The sequence below is a fragment of the Mustelus asterias genome, chromosome 15 (assembly GCF_964213995.1).
Source record: "Mustelus asterias chromosome 15, sMusAst1.hap1.1, whole genome shotgun sequence".
In the NCBI taxonomy this organism is placed as follows: domain Eukaryota; kingdom Metazoa; phylum Chordata; class Chondrichthyes; order Carcharhiniformes; family Triakidae; genus Mustelus; species Mustelus asterias.
Window position 1 is genome coordinate 42,035,601 of NC_135815.1, and position 21,012 is coordinate 42,056,612.

At 44.0% G+C, this 21,012-nt stretch overlaps 1 protein-coding gene across 1 annotated transcript in view; it reads left to right on the plus strand.

Annotated features, from left to right (window-relative positions):
• pacc1 (proton activated chloride channel 1) overlaps positions 1-20,415 on the plus strand; it is a 37,688-nt gene extending 17,273 nt beyond the window's left edge. Inside the window, exons 4-8 of the mRNA XM_078229824.1 lie at positions 4,379-4,533; positions 9,480-9,622; positions 10,995-11,139; positions 18,513-18,620; positions 19,054-20,415. Coding sequence (XP_078085950.1) covers positions 4,379-4,533; positions 9,480-9,622; positions 10,995-11,139; positions 18,513-18,620; positions 19,054-19,215 — 713 coding nt within the window. The 3' untranslated portion in view covers positions 19,216-20,415. The remainder of the gene's footprint in view (positions 1-4,378; positions 4,534-9,479; positions 9,623-10,994; positions 11,140-18,512; positions 18,621-19,053) is intronic.
• The last annotated feature ends 597 nt before the right edge of the window (positions 20,416-21,012 follow it).

Here is a 21,012-nt window from a genome sequence, read left to right on the forward strand (position 1 = left end):
TCTTGGGTGTTGTTCTTGGTTGCACCTGGGATCTTGTCTCAATTTGGTGATTGAGAAGCTGGAATGGATCTGATCTGTCCTCAGTTATTCCTCACCATTGTGCCTTTGTGTATAATGACTTCATAGGACTTTGGTTTCTAAATAATCCTCGTCACCATGGCAATGCGACTTGTTGTCCCGACTGTTAACCTGGCAATTCAGTGCCTGTATTTATTTTGTGAATGCTGCTCATCATTTCTTGCTGTTTTAACATTTGCTCTCTCGTTTCTGAGTGAGTAGAAAGGGTAGGAGTAGGTAAATTGATGTGCACTGGTTTGCCAAACATCTGCTCTGCCAGTGATGGAATTCATAGAATCCCTACAGTGCAGAAGGAGGCCATTCGGCCCATCGAGTCTGCACCGACCACAATCCCACCCAGGCCCTATTCCCATAACCCCGCATATTTACCCTGCCAATCCCCCGACACTAAGGGGCAATTTAGCATGGCCAATCAACCTAACCCGTACATCTTTGGACTGTGGGAGGAAACCGAGCACCCGGAGGAAACCCACGCAGACACGGGGGGAATGTGCAAACTCCACACAGACAGTGACTTGAGGCCAGAATTGAACCCAGGTCCCTGGTGCTAATCGTGCACTTAAAAGTATCACTCTCCAGATGTAACATTGCAATGTGTAGATCTTGCTTGGTCTGTCGACATTTGAGATTTGGGGACTTCACCTTGTGAATAATTTGTTCAGCTAGGCAATTAGATCTAGGGTAATGAGGAGAAGTAGTAGTATGATTGGCATTCCACTTCTCACACATAGCTTGAAATGGCGTACCAATAAATTGCACTGTTATCTCTAATGATCTCTCTGGGCACACTGCAAATATTAGTGTGTGTGTGACATATTGGGCAATTGTCAAATAATGGGGTACTTAGTAAAGTAGTTTGATGATGAAGTCAATGCCATGGACATGAGGTCGGATCCGGTTTTGGACCAAGGATGGGTAGGAATTTTATCAAAAAAAGTCATCAAAAAGTGGTTCTTTTTGATGACTTGGCATCTTTTCTTGTCATGCCTCGCACATCTTGACGATGACTTCAATGTCACTCTTCATACCCGGCCAACAAATTGCAAATCTTTTCATCCGATCTATGCCCATGTATGAGTGATGAAATTGTTGAAGAATATCGGATTGCAAATATTCTCCAGCATGATGACCTGCCTGCTTTTAAAAATGACTGCCCAGGGAATGCATAGCTCATCCTGGTAACACCAAAATGGTCTTGCATGTTTGTGGACATGCTGCATTGAATTAGGCCATCCTTCAATGAGGGCTTTCCATGGGTTTCTGTAGTGTAGAATTTTTCACCTCAATTATTTTGTAGTTGCTGGCATTTGCGTTGTGCAAAATGTACCAGATCAATTGATGCTCTTGCATTCTCCTGCAAGCTTAAAGTTGCAGCTCCCTTGAAACTGTCAATTTTCTTGAAACATTCTGGACACTTCAATGTTACAGTAAGTAGTCCCGCAACACCAGGTTAAAGTCCAACAGGTTTATTTGGAACCACGAGCTTTCGGAGTACTGCTCCTTCATCAGGTGAGCCTCCAAAAGCTCGTGATTCCAAATAAACCTGTTGAACTTTAACCTGGTCTTGTGAGACTTCTTACTGTGCCCACCCCAGTCCAATGCCAGCATCTCCACATCACTTCAATGTTACGTTGTGGACTGAGGGAATAGGAGTAGTTTCTGAAGTTGATCTGCCACATGCTGTCCGACTGATTCCATGGGGTGGCAATATTGCTCACAATATGCTTGTAGACCTGGGCCTTTAGTCCCCACAATAAAATATCTGTGACACCAGGAGGATTGATTACACTTGCACTCCAGGACTATGATTCCTGCACATGGAATTAGTGAACCGTTGTATATGGAAAGCTGTGCAGTAGTAGGTTTCGCCATGGCCTTCTGTGTCTGTGGATATATGTCTTTTAGACTTTGCAAGGGAAGTATGTTGGCACTTGCTCCTGTGTCAATCTTGGCCGATAATGAGTAGTTACCAACATTCTTGGGACAGATCATTTTAATCTTGGCAAATGTTTCAGGCGGTGAGAGGGAAACTTTGTTTTCTACGAGATTGACAATGTGAAGCATGTGTTCACTGCAATTCGTTTTGTCGTGCACATCGCCATCATTTTCTGCTTTGTCACTCACCTCGTATATATGTTTCTGAAAAAATACCTGATGGTCATGCTTACTGTTTAAAGGTACCTGTTGTGTATGGTCTGTTTGGATTAGTGCTTATGGCTCTTTGTAGTTGCGTCAGCCTTTGCTCTAGTGCATTGCCACCATCATTGGCCCTTTCTGCCACATGCTTTGCAGAATTGCTAGAAAACTGGGCATTCCCTTGGTACATACAGGGCATACCTTACTCGTGCTTTCCTAGGTTTGGGTGTTCTAGTGGATTCATTAACAATTGAGCTTGTATTTTGGACCTGTGGGCTTTGTTGACCTGAATGGATTTCTTCATCCATGTGTCCATTCTGTCTGCTAGCTCTGTGTTTGAAAAATCACAGTGTGTACCCTTTCCTCCGTATCTGCTGACAAAGTGGGATATGGATACTGTAGGCTATTGTCGAAATGGCATGAACTCTAGTCGAGGAATATAAAAGATTAACCTGATTCTGAACTGATCTTCCAATGTAGTCTATATTAGAAATCCTTTACCTCTAATTGCAACCTTCTCTGGTCTGATTTTTATGATGGCTTGATTTTTTTTGTCTGACTCTCCCTCATTCGCTAGCAATCTGATCCACACCCTGGTCATTCACCTCTCCTGACTGAGCTAACCCCATGTTGGGTCTCTCGATGCATCACATATTGGGCCTCTCGGAACTGACACCACAAGAGATCTCACTGCCTACCAGCGCTTTACTTGAGCACTATCTCACCGTGTCCTCCAGGCTCTTCTGTGCAGTCAGCATGCTGTGGTAAGATGCCCTTTCGGAGAGTCGGTGCAGTGTCGATGGGCCAAATGGCCACCTTCTGCACTGTAGGGATTCTATAAATCTAAGGGATTGGGAAAATACGCTGTGGGCTCATTTAATCAGACCAGGCACAGAAGAACATTCATACGTGAATTCAAAACGTGAAGACATCAGCTGCAGAGCTGTGTGAGTTATGTTCTGTTCATCAGCCAAAGTGAAACTGAGACTAGATCCCATAATCTTTCCCTTTTAGTGAAGTCATGCTGTTATCCCTTGAAGGCATATTACAACACATGTATATATTTGTATTTTATTTATATATATTATATATATAATATGATAGTGCTTTTTATCTCCTTGTGCTGTCAGTGAATTATTTATGGTGTGTTGTAACGTAGTGCCAGAGTGCAGAAATGTCCCACAATTATCAAGTTTAATAAGCGACTGTGTCATCTGTCTTAGTGATGTTGGTTAAAGTGTCATGTGAGTCAGGACAGGGAGAGAACTCCCTACTCCTCAAAATTCCCTGGGATCTTCTACTTCAACTAGGCAGGCAGCCAGAATCTTGTTTGGCACCTCATTGGAAAGGCAGCACTTCAGGCAATGCTGCAGTCCTTCAGTACAACACTGTGGTGTCTGCCTTGATCATATTCCTAAGGGGCTTTTCACTTTGTCGCCTGTTCACTTGCTAAAGGATATTCTGCACTATCTCCTGTGGATCTTTCTTCAAGATATTTCTCCTTCTCCACCTTTCCCACACTGCCTCCACCTCACCGCTCCACCGAATCTACCAAAAATACCGGTTATAGATTTTATTTTACTTGTGAATTGCAAGAAGTCTTTGAGTACTGCATCTTTGTTATTTGCCATTAACATCTGGTTTAAGTTAAAACCTTATTTCACATGTTGAGAGACTGAAAGTGTAGTTCAGTAGAAGAGCAGTTATCCTCTTATTGAATGGCAGAACTGGCCATATGTCCTGCATCTGTTTCTCATGTTATTTATGTCGCAATAAGTTTGGTAACATAAATCTTACATCCCTTTCTCCTTCTTTTCTACACTATTTATCTTTTGTTTGAGTGGGGCCAGTCAGCTTATGGGCTGGGAGCTGGAATGCACATAAGATTCGGAATATCCATGTATAATATTATGACTGTGCCAACTTGTTGCCTGGTTTCTGGAGAGATGTTCCAAGTCAAGAGCCAGTGCTCCTCTCTGAAAGAAGGAAAACTTCAAAGGTGATGTGACCCTGGGATGTTTTGTATGCCTCTCTGGTGACTGGATCAGGGTAGCAGAATGGGCGGAGAAAGAAAGGGAATTTGTAAAAGGATTTTAAAAAACTATAAAATGTGAATGCTTCTGGAACGAGCAGGTTGCTGAATGTATTTCGATCCATTTCACAGGTATAGCACTATATCTTGGTAAAGCTGAGCTCCTGAGCTGTCAGCACCATTATCACGACCAGGTTCAGGTTATGATGAATCCAGGCCAACGAGGAGAAGTCGACTGCACTGATGAGCATGTCAATTACACAGACCCATACAGAAACAAAACACTGGTAAAGTATAGGAAACACCCGCTGATTTAAATCTTACAGTTAAAGTGTTCCAATTTGACCAATAAGCATCTGTTGTACAACATCGAGTCATAAAGCAATCATGGAACATTTTATACCATGTTCTTGCTGACTCTTCACATGATGGTTTAATTATGACATTTCTTTTAGCAACTGCAGCAGTTTCAGGTAGTAAGTTTTAACTTTCTTATTATGAGTCAAAATAGTTACTATGCTTGATGTAATATTTAATATCTAAAGCTCGCTTCAGCCACAGTTAATTTGGTGGAAAACAAAAGGTTGGTCCAGGAGAATTGGAGGACCGATTGGTGACTCTCATCCTGTATATGCAAGCATTTTGTGCTTCTTCTTCTGACCAGTTTTGGTTCAGTGATGGACCTCTGTTGATACAAGCCTCACTCCAGAGACCTGAGCACATAATCTAGGCTAACACTTTAGTGCAGGTACTGTGGGAGGCACAGAAGTGAGATGTTAAGTCAAGGCACGAACTGGCCACACAAGTGAACGTAAACTACCTTGTGGCATTACTCCGGGAAGAGCAGGGGAGTTCTTTCAGTTTCCTCGCTAATATTTATTCTTCGGCCAACCTCACTGAAACAGATGTTCTGATTATTAATTTCACTGCTGTTTGTGAGACCTTGCTTCTTGCTCTGTGCAAATTGGTCGTCGCGTTTCCCAACATTGTGATAGAAGTTTATAAAATGATGAGAGGTATAGAAAGGGTGAACAGTTGGAAGCTTTTTCCCAGGGCAGAAATGACAATTACAAGGGAGCACAAGTTCAAAATAAGGGGGGAAAGGTTCAGTGGAGATGTGCGGTGGAAGTTTTTTACAGAGGGTGGTGTGGGCCTGGAATGCACTGCCAAGTAAGGTGGTTGAGGCAGACACGTTAAAGACTTATCTGGATAGACACATGAACAAATGGGGAATAGAGGGATGTAAGCGGTTGGTCTAGATAGGACAACGTGATTGGCGCAGGCTTGGAGGGCCGAAGGGCCTGTTCCTGTACTGTTCTTTGTATTACAAAAGTGACTACTGATTGCAGCAACTTGGGATATCCTTAAGTTGTAAACTGCAAGCTGTTTATTTTTTAGGTCTGTCATCTAATTTTCTAATATGCCAGATTGGGGCTAGAACATTTTTCATTTCAGTAACTACTTCAACCATTCCGTGCCAGCTTGCCACGGCTTTTGGACAGTTGGAGACAGTTAAGTTACGAGAACGTAAGCAATTTTCACTTGCATGGAGTGTCATCGAACAAACATTGACACTGAACCACACGTGGAGTTATTAAGAAAGGTGATCAAAAGCTTGATCAGAGTGGTTGGTTTTAAGGAACGTCTTAAAGGAGAACACAAAGATAAGAGAGTTGAAGAGGTTTAAAGAGGGAAATCCAGAGTTGTGGGTGTGGGCAGTTGAAGGCACTGCCACCAGTGGTGGAGTGATGAATATCAAGGATGAGCAATGGCCAGAATTGGAGGACAGTAGATTTCTCAAAGCGTTCTGGGGCTGGAGGGAGGGGCGGGGGGGGGGGTCACATATTTGGGATAGGATGAGGCTGCGCAATGATTTGAATGTAAGGATAAGAATTTTAAAATTGAAGAGTGCCAGACCGGAAGCCACTGTAGTTAGTAGTCAGTGCGAATGAATGGCTAGAATTTGATGCAAGTTAGTATATGTGCTACAACGCTTTGGATTAACATTTTATGGAGGTTGCAAGATGGGAGGCTGGTCCAGAGAGCAATGCAACAGTTGAGGGGATATCATAGATCATAGAATCTATCTGTTTGTAAGATATATAAATGATTTGGAGGAAAATGTAACTGGATTGATTATAAGTTTGCGGACGACACAAAGGTTGGTGGATTTGCGGATAGCGATGAGGACCATCAGAGGATACAGCAGGATATAGATCAGTTGGAGACTTGGGCGGAGAGATGGCAGATGGAGTTTAATCCGGACAAATGTGAGGTAATGCATTTTGGAAGGTCTAATACAGATAGGAAATATACAGTAAATGGCAGAACCCTTAGGAGTATTGATAGGCAAAGGGATCTGGGTGTACAGGTACACAGGTCACTAAAAGTGGCAATGCAGGTGGAGAAGGTAGTCAAGAAGGCATACGGCATGCTTGCCTTCATCGGCTGGGGTATTGAGTTTAAAAATTGGCAAGTCATGTTGCAGCGTTATAGAACCTTAGTGAGGCCGCACTTGGAATATAATGTTCAATTCTGGTCGCTACACTACCAGAAGGATGTGGAGGCTTTGGAGAGGGTACAGAAGAGAGTAACAGGAATACAGAGTACTGGGCTAATGGTAAGATACTTGGTAGTGTGGATGAACAGAGGGATCTGGGTGTCCATGTGCATAGATCCCTGAAAGTTGGCACCCAGGTTGATAGGGTTGTTAAGAAGGCATACAGTGTGTTAGCTTTTATTGGTAGAGGGATTGAGTTTCGGAGCCATGAGGTCATGCTGCAACTGTACAAAACTCTGGTGCGGCCGTACTTGGAGTACTGCGTACAGTTCTGGTCGCCGCATTATAGGAAAGATGTGGAAGTGTTGGAAAGGGTGCAGAGGAGATTTACCAGGATGTTGCCTGGTATGGTGGGAAGATCGTATGAGGAAAGGCTGAGGGACTTGAGGTTGTTTTCATTAGAGAGAAGGTGGTTAAGAGGTGACTTAATAGAGGCATACAGGATGATCAGAGGATTAGATAGAGTGGATAGTGAGAGCCTTTTTCCTCGGATGGTGATGGCTAACACGAGGGGACATAGCTTTAAATTGAGGGGTGATAGATATAGGACAGATGTCAGAGGTAGGTTCTTTACTCAGAGAGTAGTAAGGGCGTGGAATGCCTTGCCTGCAGCAGTAGTGGACTCGCCAACATTAAGAGCATTCAAATGGTTATTGGATAAACATATGGATAATATTGGAATAGTGTAGGTTAGATGGGCTTTAGATTGGTTTCACTGGTCAGCGCAACATCGAGGGCCGAAGGGCCTGTACTGTGCTGTAATGTTCTGTGTTCTAGAAAAGATTTACCAGGATGTTGCCTGGTATGGAGGGCATTAGGAGAGGTTGGAGAAACTTGGTTTGTTCTCACTGGAGCGACGGAGGTTGAGGGGAGACCTGATAGAAGTCTACAAGATTATGAGAGGCATGGACGGAGTGGATAGTCAGAAGCTTTTTCCCAGGGTGGAAGAGTCAATTACTAGGGGGCATAGGTTTAAGGTGCGAGGGGCAAGTTTTAAAAGAGATGTACGAGGCAGATTTTTTTACACAGAGTGGTGGGTGCCTGGAACTCGTTGCCGGGGGAGGTAGTGGAAGCGGATATGGTAGTGACTTTTAAGGGGCGTCTTGACAAGTTCATGAATGAGATGGGAATAGAGGGATATGGTCCCCAGAAGTGCAGGGGGTTTTAGTTAAGTCGGGCAGCATGGTCGGTGCAGGCTTGGAGGGCCGAAGGGCCTGTTCCTGTGCTGTAATTTTCTTTGTTCTTTGTTCTTTAATCCCTACAGCGCAGAAGGAGGCCATTCGGTCCATTGAGTCTGCGCCGACAACAATTCCACCCAGGTCTTATCCCTGTAACCTCACAAATTTGCCCCATAAATCCCTCTAACCTTCACATCCAAGAACACCAAGGGGCAATTTAGCATAGCCAATCAACCTAACCCAAACATCTTTGGACTGTCTATTGTTAACAAAAGCGTGAATGAGAATGTGCTGAGGGAGGGACAGAATTACTGAGCAGTATTACTCGTAGCAAAAATTTACTCTTATAATATGAGGGACTTGGGTTATGTGGAGATACTGGAGGAACTAGGACTGCTCTCCTTAAAGCAGAGGAGGTTGTAGGGTGATTTAATAGAGGTGTTCAAAGTTATACAGTGTAGGGTAGGGTAAATAAGGAGAAACAGTTTTTGCTGGCAAGCGGGTCAGTAACCAGGATATAGATGCAAGATAACTGTCAAAAGAATCAGAGAGAAGACTTCCTTAAATTTATGTAGCAAGTTATAATGATCAGCAAATTCATTGAAAGGGTGTGAAAACAGATTTCACAGTATTTGTTGCAAAGAAATTGGATATGGACAAGAAAATATGCAGGCAATGGGGAGAATGGGAATAAATGAATCATGGGCTGAATGTTCTTCTGTGTTGAATGATTCTATAAATATTCAACATCGTTTCCAGTTAGGAGAGCCAAGCTAGAGCTGTGCTTGAAGAGAGTAGGTTGGGAGTTGTGATTGAGAAGAGAAGGTTGGGATTGTGATTCAGCTTGTGATTCATGACCATCCACTGACTGCAGGGCAGCAAGACAATTCTCTGTTTTCAACTAATGCTTTTCATGGACCAACGTGATATATTATCATAGAATCCCTACAGTGCATACGGAGGCCATTTGTCCCATCGAGCCTGCACCGACAACAATCCCACCCAGGCCCTATCTCCGTAATCCCACCTAATTTACCCTACCGGCAATAAATGGGAAAATTTATGAGCAAGTCCAATGCCGTCTGTTATTTTCACAAGACTTCCTGCTGCACAGAATGGTTTATGATCCAAAAATCAGAGCTTGCAGAGAGCCAGCATGGAGTTGGCAGGCTGAATGGCCTCCTGCTGTGCTCTAACCATTTGATGATTTATTCGGGAGGAATGAATAATGATGCTTGGTCCTTCCTTACTTTTTAATTACTGTAGCTTAAATTACAAGCTTATAATGCACAAAATTGATGTGTAGGAAAAGAAAAAAGTTAGTCCATCAAGCCTACCCCACACCATATTGGCTGATCATTGTGGCTAAATGTTTCTTCCCTCCCTGCCCCCCCCAAACCTATTCCCTTGCTTCTCCCCCACCTCCAAACTCTCACCCACCTTAGTTGTTTAGAAATGTGTTTTCAATGAGCTCTGTTGCTGTTTGTGATTGTAGAAATCAGCCCTCATTATCCGTGGACCACAGGATGTGAGAAAGAAGGAGGTAGTGTTCTTGCAGTTCCATCTAAATGAAACAGAAGAAGATTTTAGTGCAATCAGCTATCTCTTATTCTCCTCATTCAAAGAGTTCCAGGAGAGGTGAGAAATGAATGTAAGGTGCAATCTCGAGTCATTCCTCCTGGGTGAGGGTGGGAAGAATTATTATACTTTGTTGGTGTCCGTTATTGTTAAGGGCCACTTTTCAAGAGGCTGAACTCTCTCTGCATCAAATCGTGCTATCTGCCTGAAGTGGATGAATGTATTTATTCAACCTCAATGGCTAAACATTATCATTGGAGACAGGGATGTAGTAGTAATGTCATTAGATTAGGATTCTAGTGGCCCAGACTAATGCTCTGGAAACTTGGGTTCAAATGCTACCATGGCAGCTGGTGGAATTTAAATTCAATCAGGAAACATCTGCAATTTAAAAAAATGCTAGTCTCATTAATGGTGGCCATGAAACTACCTTCATTTGTCATGAAAACCCATCCTAATGTCCTTTAAAGAAGGAAATCTGCCATCCGGACTTGTGCCTCCAGACCCACAGCAATGCGATTGACTCTTAACCACCCTCTGAAATGGTCTAGCAAGCCAATCAGGGATGGGCAACAAATGCAAGATTTGCCAGTGAAGCCCACATCCCATGTAAGGATAAAAAGTTTCCAGAATACTATAAAACTCAACAGTTCAATATCAGCAGATGGCACGTAACCTTAAATAGCTCCATGTTGTTAAGTTTACATTTTTAAAAATGATGAATCTATCCTCTAGATCTTAGTAACCAATTGATTTCTGTCATGGCAGCCAACTCGGGTAGAAATTGCAAAAGGTTACAGAGAATTACACAGAATATACAACACACAGATTATTCAGCTAAACTGTTCTATGCTGGTGTTTATGCTTCACCTAACCCAACCACATCACCTTACTCTTTCTTGTACATAGGCTAAAATTACCTCTAGTTTTAAGAAAATGCCACATTTCAGTGCGACCTATTATGATGATGATAGGAAATTATTGTCTATTGAAGTCCATTGAGTGAAGCACCAGAAGGCAGCTGACTTCCTGTTTTATGTTGTGGCTAGTGCTGAGCTCAGCTAACTAGTGACCTAATTTCTCGACCACATTTGGCAGCAACAAGGTTCTTTTATTTTTACAAAGTTAATGTCACATTTTAAAAGTGGCAAAGTTAAATTCTTCCACAGCATAAATACAAAAGCAAAATACGGAAGGTGCTGGAAATCTGAAACAGAAAATGCTGTAAATACTCAGTATCTATGGGAGAAAGACCTGAGTTACTGTTTTAGATTGTGATCTTTCATCAAAATAAAATTCTGATTATGCTGTGACGCCAGTGAGCAAAGATGAATACTGACTGAGTTCTGTTGTTCTGTATTGTTTAAGAGTAAGAAGGCAGAATAGTCCCACAAACTGAACAGAGAATCCTGTGTTGGCATTTGTCTTTCAGTTCTGATAAAGCACAATTCATGCAGGACTGTGAACGTTCTTATTCCATCTGGACCTTTTCCGGGGGTTTTCGGACTTGGATCAAGATGTCTTTGGTGAAAACAACAGAGGAAGATGGAAGTGGATCGGTGGAATTCAGACAAGAGGTAATGAGAGCACTGGGATTGCAGCCTGAATAGATCTGCAAGTATTGTGTAGGGATATCACAGCAAGTTGTCTTGTGCTCACAAAGTTTTGCTACATCAAACAAATGGAAGCTTGATTTTTTTTTTTGGCTTTGTCAGTAAAATGTAACTGGAGTTGACCTTTTAGTTTGGTGTTGGCAATCTTATTGCCATCTCCGACATCTTTCTCCTTCAGAACCAATCATGTAGGCAGGAGAGTTGTAATTGATAACTCATTAACAAATTGAGTTTGTTGTTTCAAATCCTGCAGAATAACCAAGGAAAATATTTGAAACTAAATCAAAAACAATCAGCATTTTTGTTGCATTCTCACTTCAAAACATCCCAAGACTGCAGAAGATTGGGGTACACGGAGTTGGGGATAAGGTGTTGGCGTGGATTGGGGATTGGCTATCTAACAGGAAACAGAGAGTTGGAATAAATGGGTGCTTTTCTGGTTGGCAGTTGGTGACCAGTGGCGTGCCGCAGGGATCGGTGCTGGGGCTTCAACTGTTTACCATTTATATAGATGATCTGGAGGAGGGGACTGAGTGTAGGGTATCAAAGTTTGCTGATGACACGAAGATGAGTGGGAAAGCGAATTGCGTGGAGGATGCGGAAAGTCTGCAGAGAGATTTGGATAGGCTGAGCGAGTGGGCGAGGATCTGGCAGATGGAATATGATGTTGGCAAATGTGAGGTTATCCACTTTGGAAGAAATAATAGTAAATTGGAATATTATTTAAATGGAGAAAAATTACATCATGCTACTGTGCAGAGGGACCTGGGGGTCCTTGTGCACGAATCGCAAAAACTCAGTCTGCAGGTGCAGCAGGTGATCAAGAAGGCGAATGGAATGTTGGCCTTTATCGTGAGGGGGATAGAATATAAAAGCAGGGAGGTCTTGCTGCAACTATACAAGGCACTGGTGAGGCTGCTACTGGAGTACTGTATGCAGTTTTGGTCCCCTTATTTGCGAAAGGATATATTGGCCTTGGAGGGAGTGCAGAGAAGGTTCACCAGGTTGATACCAGAGATGAGGGGTATTGATTATGACGAGAGATTGAACAGATTGGGTCTGTACTCGTTGGAGTTTAGAAGGCTGAGGGGTGATCTTATAGAGACATATAAGATAATGTAGGGGCTGGATAGGGTAGAGGTAGAGAGATTCTTTCCATTTAGAAGGGAAACCAGAACTAGAGGGCACATCCTCAAAATAAGTGGGGGCCGGTTCAGAACAGGGTTGAAGGGGAACTTCTTCTCTCAGAGGGTAGTGAATCTCTGGAATTCTCTGCCCATTGAAGTGGTGGAGGCTACCTCGTTGAATATGTTTAAGTCACGGATAGATGGATTTCTGATCGATAAGGGAATTAAGGGTTATGGGGAGCAGGCGGGTAAGTGGAACTGATTCGCTTCAGATCAGCCATGATCTTGTTGAATGGCGGGGCAGGCTCGAGGGGCTAGATGGCCTACTCCTGCTCCTATTTCTTATGTTCTTATGTTCTTATGACTATTAAATAATTGCTGAGAGAGTAGATTAAGCAACTGTGGGAGGATAAGGGGAGGTAATAGAAATTATGGTTAATAGAGATGGCCTTTTGAGAGAGGCACGGAAATATGAAGGGAAAGCAGCTTAGACAAGGTATTCCAGACTAAGGCCTAATCTGTAATCAAGGGAAGAACATGGGCCATGGTGGAGGCAAGCAGAAGAAACCAGAAGCTGAGGAGTCCGGGTTAAGCACTGGGGTACAGAAGAGGTAGAAAGGATTTGTAGACAAGAACTTGAAGCTGCCAGGAAGAGCATGAAGAGCATTTGTGAAGCTGAGTCGAGGTAAAAAGTGTGAGGATAAAGTTTTTAGTGTTAGAGGGGGCAAGGTGGAGGGAGACGAGGAAGAGCAATGTTATGGAACTGAAATTTGCTGTCTGATGCACTATCAATTATGCGACGACTAGTTGGTACGCAAGAACAAACAGGCTTTTATTCACAAAAGACTTGGAGCACACCCATGCTGATGAACTGGTCGGAACTGGTCCAGCGACTGAGGCAGGGGGGGTTGGGAGCAGTCACCTTTATACCCGGGGGGGGGGGGGGGGGGGGAGGGGGAGAAGTCTCAGGCAGGGCCGGCAGATGTGTGTCCAGGCATGTCACACACACACACAGGCAATAACTTAACAGTGGTTTCCCACATTCACCCCCTGCTTTTAAAAAGAGTCCGGCGGGGGGGAGGTGGGTTTACAGAATTAAATTACTTACCAGCTAAGTAGTGGCGCCAGTGCCGTACAGCTTCCACTATGGCTTGGGCCTCCTTCTCGACAGAGGAGTGTCAAATTTCAGGGCCTTGGAGGGTTCGTGAGAAGAAGGCCACGGGTCTGCCTGCCTGGTTAAGGGTGGCGAAGTCAGACGCATCGCTCTCCACCTGGAATGGGATGAATTTGTCTACAGCGTGCGTCGTGGCCTTCACGATGTCTGCTTTGATGCGGTCGAAAGCCAGGCGGGCCTCTGCTGTCAGGGGAAAAGAGGTGGATTTGATGAGCGGACGGGCTTTATCCGCATAATTAGGGACCCACTGGGCGTAATACGAGAAGAAGCCCAGGCATCTCCTCAGTGCTTTGAGGCTGGTGGGGAGGGGAAGTTCCAGGAGGGGACGCATGCGGTCGGGATCGGGACCGATGACCCCGTTTTCCACAACACAACCAAGGATGGCGAGGCGGCGTGTGCGGAATACGCACTTCTCCTTATTATAGATCAGATTTAGGAGTGTGGCGGTGTGGAGGAATTTGTGGAGGTTGGCGTCATGGTCCTGCTGATCATGGCCGCAGATGGTGACGTTATCCAGGTACGGGAAGGTGGCCCACAGCCCGTTCTGGTCTACCATTTGGTCCATCTCACGCTGGAAAACCGAGACTCCATTGGTGACGCCGAAGGGGACCCTAAGGAAGTGATAGAGGCGGCCATCCGCCTCGAAAGCAGTATATTGGCGGTCTTCCGGGCGGATAGGGAACTGGTGGTATGCAGACTTTAAGTCGATGGTGGAGAACACCCGATATTGCGCAATCTGATTAACCATGTCAGATATGCGGGGAAGGGGGTACGCGTCCAGCTGCGTGTAGCGGTTAATGGTCTGACTGTAGTCAATGACCATGCGATGTTTCTCCCCAGTCTTAACAATGACTACTTGGGCTCTCCAGGGGCTGGTACTGGCCTCGATGATCCCCTCCCCTAGGAGCCGTTGTACTTCGGACCTGATAAAAGCCCTGTCTCCAGCACTGTACCATCTGCTCTTGGTGGCGATGGGCTTGCAGTTGGAGGTGAGATTTTCGAACAGTGAGGGAGGGGCGACTTTAAGGGTCGAGAGGCTGCAGGTGGTGCGCGGTGGGCGATCTAAGAACTGGTGATTGCAAACAGAGAGCGGGGGAAAAGGCCCATTATACTCCATGGTGACACTCTTAAGGTGACACAGGAAATCTAGCCCCAGGAGTACGGCAGCGCAGAGTTGTGGCAGCACGAGGAGCCTGAAATTTTTGTACTCTGTGCCCCATACAGTCAGGGTCGTCACACAGTACCTGAGGACCTCCACCGAGTGGGACTTTGAAGCCATGGAGATCGTTTGCTTCACTGGCACAACTGAAAGGGCGTATTGACTCACTGTGTTAAGGTGAATAAAGCTCTCTGTACTCCCACAGTCAAATAAACAGGTTGTAGTGCGACCATTTACCTCAATGTCCATCAAGGACCTGGCGAGTTGGTGAGACCTGGATTGGTCCAGCGTAACCGAAGCCACCATTGGATCTTGCGGCGCGGTTGAAGGCGTCCAAGATGGCGGCCCGCACGGCTCACACGCGGCTGATGGCATCCAAGATGGTGGCCCATGCAGCTCACACACGGCTGAAGGCGTCCAAGATGGCGGGTCGCACGCGGCGCTACTAGGCTTGGTGGTCGACTTCGCCTTGCATACCCTCGCGTAATGGCCCCCCTTTCCACACCCGGAGCAGGTTGCATCCTTCGCCGGGCAGTGTTGTCAGGGGTGCTTCCCCAGGCCGCAGAAGTAGCACTTCGGGCCTCCAGAGACTGCTGCAGCGGTCGGGTCATTGGTGGGACGTGGCGTGGGCTTGCGGCCCTCCCGAGTACAGAGGTGGTGGCGACTGCGGCGTCCACGATGCGCCCCCGTGGTTGGGGGTGTAGGCCTTGAGATTACGGAAGGCCACCTCTAATGAGTCGGCAAGCGCTACAGTCTTTTGTAGATCCAGCCCACCCTGTTCCAGCAGTTGTTGTCGGATGTAGTTTGACCTGATACCCATGACATAGGTGTCTCTGATTAAGTCCTCCGTGTTTTGGGCGGCTGTTACGGCCTTGCAGTTGTAGGCCCTGCCAAATGCTCGCAACGCACGCAGGAATTGGTCGCCCGATTCTCCTGGCTGTTGTCTGCGAGTAGCCAGAAGATGTCTGGCGTAGATTACATTAGACTGTTTGTTGTACTGGCCTTTTAAAAGTTCGATCGCATCCTCGTAAGTTTCAGCGTCTCTAATCATCGAGAATACTTGATCGCTTACCCGGGCGTGGAGCACGTGTAGCTTGTCGTTTTCAGTCCGGACGACGGAGGCGGAGGCGGTGAGGAAAGTTTCGAAACATCGCAGCCAGTGATCGAAGCTGTTAGAGGCTCCTACGGCTTGAGGATCCAGTTCTAATTTATCGGGTTTTAATATCTGCTCCATCCCAAACTTTTGTGAATAAAATTGATGCACTATCAATTATGTGACGACTAGTTAGTACGCAAGAACAAACAGGCTTTTATTCACAAAAGACTTGGAGCACACCCATGCTGATGAACTGGTCGGAACTGGTCCGGCGACTGAGGCGGGGGGGGGGGTTGGGAGCAGTCACCTTTATACCCGGGGAGGGGGGAGGAGTCTCAGGCAGGGCCGGCAGGGGCGTGTCCAGGCATGTCACACACGCACACAGGCAATAACTTAACAGTTGTTTGCCACACAGTCATAGTGACTGACAGAACGGGGTATAAATCTGATTGCACAGTACACTGAGGTTCCACACTATTTGATTTAACACGAATGCATAGCCAGGGAGGAGTTGGAAGTAAAAGTGCAGAATTTTGGCGAGGGGCAAATTTGATGCCTTCAGATTTCTCAATATTCTACTGACTTACCAAGACTTGATAAATAGGCAGTGAGACAACACGGTGCAATCTGTAGTTCAGAGACATGTGAAAATAGTAACAAGTCTACAGGTAAATAATTCAGATAAAAATGTAAATGAGAATAAGGAGGGGGAAATCAATGATTATATTTCTGGTGTCCGCATTCACGGTTTTGACATTCATCTATTTAATAAGCTCTGACTCAGTGCATTGTTGGTTCCCAGATCCTCACTCTCGAGTTCTCTACTTTCTATTAGTGTTGTAAGTTATGAGATTTGGATCTATGCTAACACCCCAGTCAGCTACAATTACATTAATTGCTTTAGAAGTGTTATGTAAGCAAATCTGGCAGCACAGAATTCCTGAAGCAGCAAATGAGGGAGGAGTATTGCCTGAAGGAGAAATGTTGACAAGAGGTCTGGGAAAACCCACTGCTGCTCACCAATTGGAAGCCTGGGATATTTAATATCCTCCATAGCCAAAGTTTCAGGCTTTTGGATTTCTCATGCAGAGCATGACACCTCTGACAATGCTTCATTGCTTCAGTACTGTACTGAAGTGATAGTCTAGATCAGTGGTTCCCAAACTGGGATCTGTTGACCTTTGTAAGTGCATACTATCCAGGGGTTTTGTGAAATAAACTCTGCAGTGAGTGAGGGAGGGAGAGAGAAAAACACAGTGGGCTCAGGGGAAGGAAGAGAAAGGGCGAGCTGCCCATTTTGTGTAAATAAACAGTACTTCACCCCTCACCAGGAGCTGGTAAGGTGACCATTTCCGAAGCTCCTGAATACTCGGCTTCATCACAGCAATGGGCATCTCGACCATTGTAGTTTCAGCAATTACCTTTGGCAGGAGGGAAGGTGGAGGGGGCTTGTCACTGTGACACTACATTTCGACTTGTGCAGTGAGGAAATCCCATTATAATGCTGCCCGGACTGCTGTGTATTTCAGTATGATCTGTTTATGTCAATTTCATGTTGGTTTGATTCTTGTAATCATGGAAACACTAACTTGAATCTGCTACTGTGAGGCAATAATGTAAGTTATTTGAATGGTTAAGTAATCCAGAGAAAGTGGGCTGGGTTTGCATAGGATAGTAAATATATTCCCAATTACATGACTATTCTGAAATAATATAAAAAACAAGGAAACTCATCTTTTTACAGAAGGCTATTTTTTCTTAATTAAAATTGTAAACTGCTTTGAATCTGTTAAACTCTAAATATGGTTCAACTGTTACTACTGATTGGCCAATAGCTGTGTGATCTCCAAACCGATATGTATGCAATTAAAAGGTAATGCTTAACCATATTCAAAGCAGTTCTGTTGACTTGGACTAGAATGTTGGTGGAGCCGCACATACTCTATCTCTGGTTTTCCCGGTCTGTCTCGTCACTGTCTACATCAGTGGAATTGTCCTCAAAAACACCTTTGTGTTTAAAAATATTATTAAAACATACCTTTTACTTGCAACATTTTGCATTATGAATATTATGTAGTATTATAACTTATTTTGCAATTTAGGTTCTGAATCCAATATTACTAATCATTTGAAAATCATAGACTCTGTACAGTGCAGAAACAGGCCATTTGGCCCATCGAGCCTGCATTGAACACAATCTCACCCAGGCCTTATCCCCGTAACCCCACGTATTTACCCTGCTAATATCACGAACACTAATGGACAATTTAGCATAGCCAATCAACCTAACCCGCACATCTTTGGACTGTGGGAGGAAACCGGAGCCCCCGGAGGAAACCCACGCAGACATAGAGGGAATGTGCAAACTCCACACAGTCACCGAGGCAGGAATCGAACCTGGGTCCCTGGCGCTGTGAGGCAGCAGTGCTAATCACTGTGCCACGATGCCGCCCCACCACTGTGCCACTGTGGAAAGGTGCCCTCCAATCCATTTGAGAACCACTGGCCTAGATTAAGTGTTTATTGAGTGGGGCTTGAAACCACAATGAAGTGACAGCATAATCAACCGAGCTAAGCTGACACTTGTAAATGTTATGGCGTATTGCAACATTTAGAATTTAAGATTCAATTGTTTGTTACCTCGATAAGGCCATCTGACATCCAGTAAATCCAATTAGGTCTATATTGTCCTAATCTGACCACATTTTGAAATTGATGTGGGAATGAACATTCATTTGATGTTTGCTTTTATTCTGACTGACTTTATTGCTGTTCACACAGTCTACTCTGGTGAGATATAATGACCACCGGCCGGTCTCTGAACAAACTGACCAATTGTTCTTTGTTGTGTTTGAGTGGAAGGATCCTTTCATTCAGGAAGTTCGAGATGTAAGTGTGTTCAACTTTCACTGCTTGTCTTGGTGTTTTAATTGGGGCAGAGCGACTTAGAGGCCCCACAGTTTTCTGGAGAGCAAAATATTTGGGGGACAGCTGCTAAGGTCCATTTGTCCAATCCTCCAAATGATCGGCTGAAGTGGCTTGGATAATGTCTGCGTTCCTGTAAGATTAGTGAAGAGGGAAAATAAATTATTATTATGGAACAAACAAAATTAAATTATTTCTGGGGGTAACAAGTCACAATTGTGACTAGTGCTTGTGATATTTGGGGTGTGGTTTTTCCACCTTCGTGAATGCCACAAATGTATTTACTAGTACTCTGTTGAAAGCAAATTATTGCATACATTCAGTATAACCTGCTACATGCTTCTTAGAAACTCCAAAATGTATGGATTAATTATTGTTTGGTTTTGAACATTTGCAGATAATCACAGCCAATCCATGGAACACAATTGCCATCCTGTGTGGTGTCTTCTTGGCTTTGTTCAAAGCAGCAGAGTTTGCAAAGTTGAGTGTTAAGTGGATGATCAAAATTAAGAAGAGGCAACAAAAGCGCAAGGTCCAGGAACTGAACCAAATGAGTTAAACTGAAGATCCAATTTAAGAGCCTTGAGGGGATACAGTTCCAATCCTTCCCATTCGACACTTAAGTTGGTGTGGAGCTTGAGGCTGTGTGAGGCTTTATGTGCCCATGAAGACTATGCCTTTTTCTAGTTCTGGCAGGTGTCAACCTTTGGAAAGACATTACTTGGCAATAGTTGTCAGTATTAATATGAAATGTAGCTGACGGATTCAATCCTTCGGGAAGTCTTTTTGATTTTTTTCCCCCGTGTTTGTTTACTGAGCTGTTAGACTTCAATCAAAGCTATTTAACAAAGTAGCTTGCCATCTCTCCCCCAACAGCAAAGTTACTTTCTAATTCTGTCAGTTTTAAGATGGTGGTTCACTATGGTTTAATAATGTCGTGATTTAAGGCACATAATCCACATTATCTAGGTGGTTAAGAGTTTCATAGTTCAGTAGGTGACGATTATGCTGCTGTTGTCCTATTTATTGTTGCTTGATCAGTTATTGACATCAGAATCAGGTTGTGTTGAAATTCACAGGTTGTGTGTGGCAGTGCAGATTTAGGGTAGTGCAGAATACATTGAATCACCAAGTAAAGGTGCTTTTTTTGGAAAAAGAAAAGTTCAGTTGTAAAATTAATGTTTTCAATGCTGCACGTGATCACCTATTTCTGTGCTGTGGTTTACAGTCGATAGTTTTTTGGATTGTCCTTTGTGACTTCTCATATTGCACAGTTAAGTTGGGCCCATGAATTAAGTAGAAGCTCTAAATACCAATTTAATTAAATATTTCCTTTCTGTAATTTGATAACAGAAGTATCACTGCTGGATCTACTTTAGAAGTTGTGATGGTTTTAAGCAATTGTTAGAGTAGATTGTGTACTAATTAAAGATATGTAGCATATGCGTAGGTTAGCGGGATTAGTGGGTAAAATATGTGGGGGTAGAGCCTGGGTGGGATTGTGGTCGATGCAGACTCGATGGGCCGAATGGCCTCCTTCTGCACTGTAGGGTTTCAATGATGTGGTATTGCAAATGTAAGCAACACCAGAGCAGTTAATGTTGGATCCAAGGCTACAAGGAGGTTTTCCATGTGTAATGTGCTCAACTTCATATGAATGTTGTGTGAGATTTATATTTATATTTTCACAGCCATGTATAGTACATTCATGCAGATTTTGTAAAGGCTTTAATGAATTATATGTTACAAAATAGTTTGCACAAGAATCTTTTTCTGTAATTCTAAAACACACTGTACATCTGTCAATCCCACTCTGGATTTTAAATGTCCTGTTAATGGGATACATTGTAGCTTGAATGTCAGAAGAGTGTTATGAGTAGGGCAGAGGGATTGCACTTGGATCTGTTACGCACTTATATCACCATTACTGGAATCTGAATTTCAAAGTACCTCATGCCAGTCAGTTAGTATACTGTATTATTACAGCAAATTTATTAACCTGAAATTATGTTAAAGTAGTATTTATTGAGTGTATTGCTTCTCTTGTTGTGATGTAACTCTTAAGACATGTGACAAAAGGTGTACAGTAAGGTGAGATTTTTCCGCATGTGGGATAGAGAGATTCTCAGTGAAATGTGTAGTTAGAACATCAGAAGTATCAGGGTAATCTGTCTAATGATGGTGTATAGAATCTACAAGTGCACTACAGCAGGTAGGGTGCAAGTGCACATCGGTGAGACATTATTTGAAGGGACAGCCATTGTGCATCATTCAAGAGTAACATTAACTGACATATATTGAAACACACCTCTTAGCTGGGAATGGAGCACGGCACTAGAAAAATTACAAGAATAGG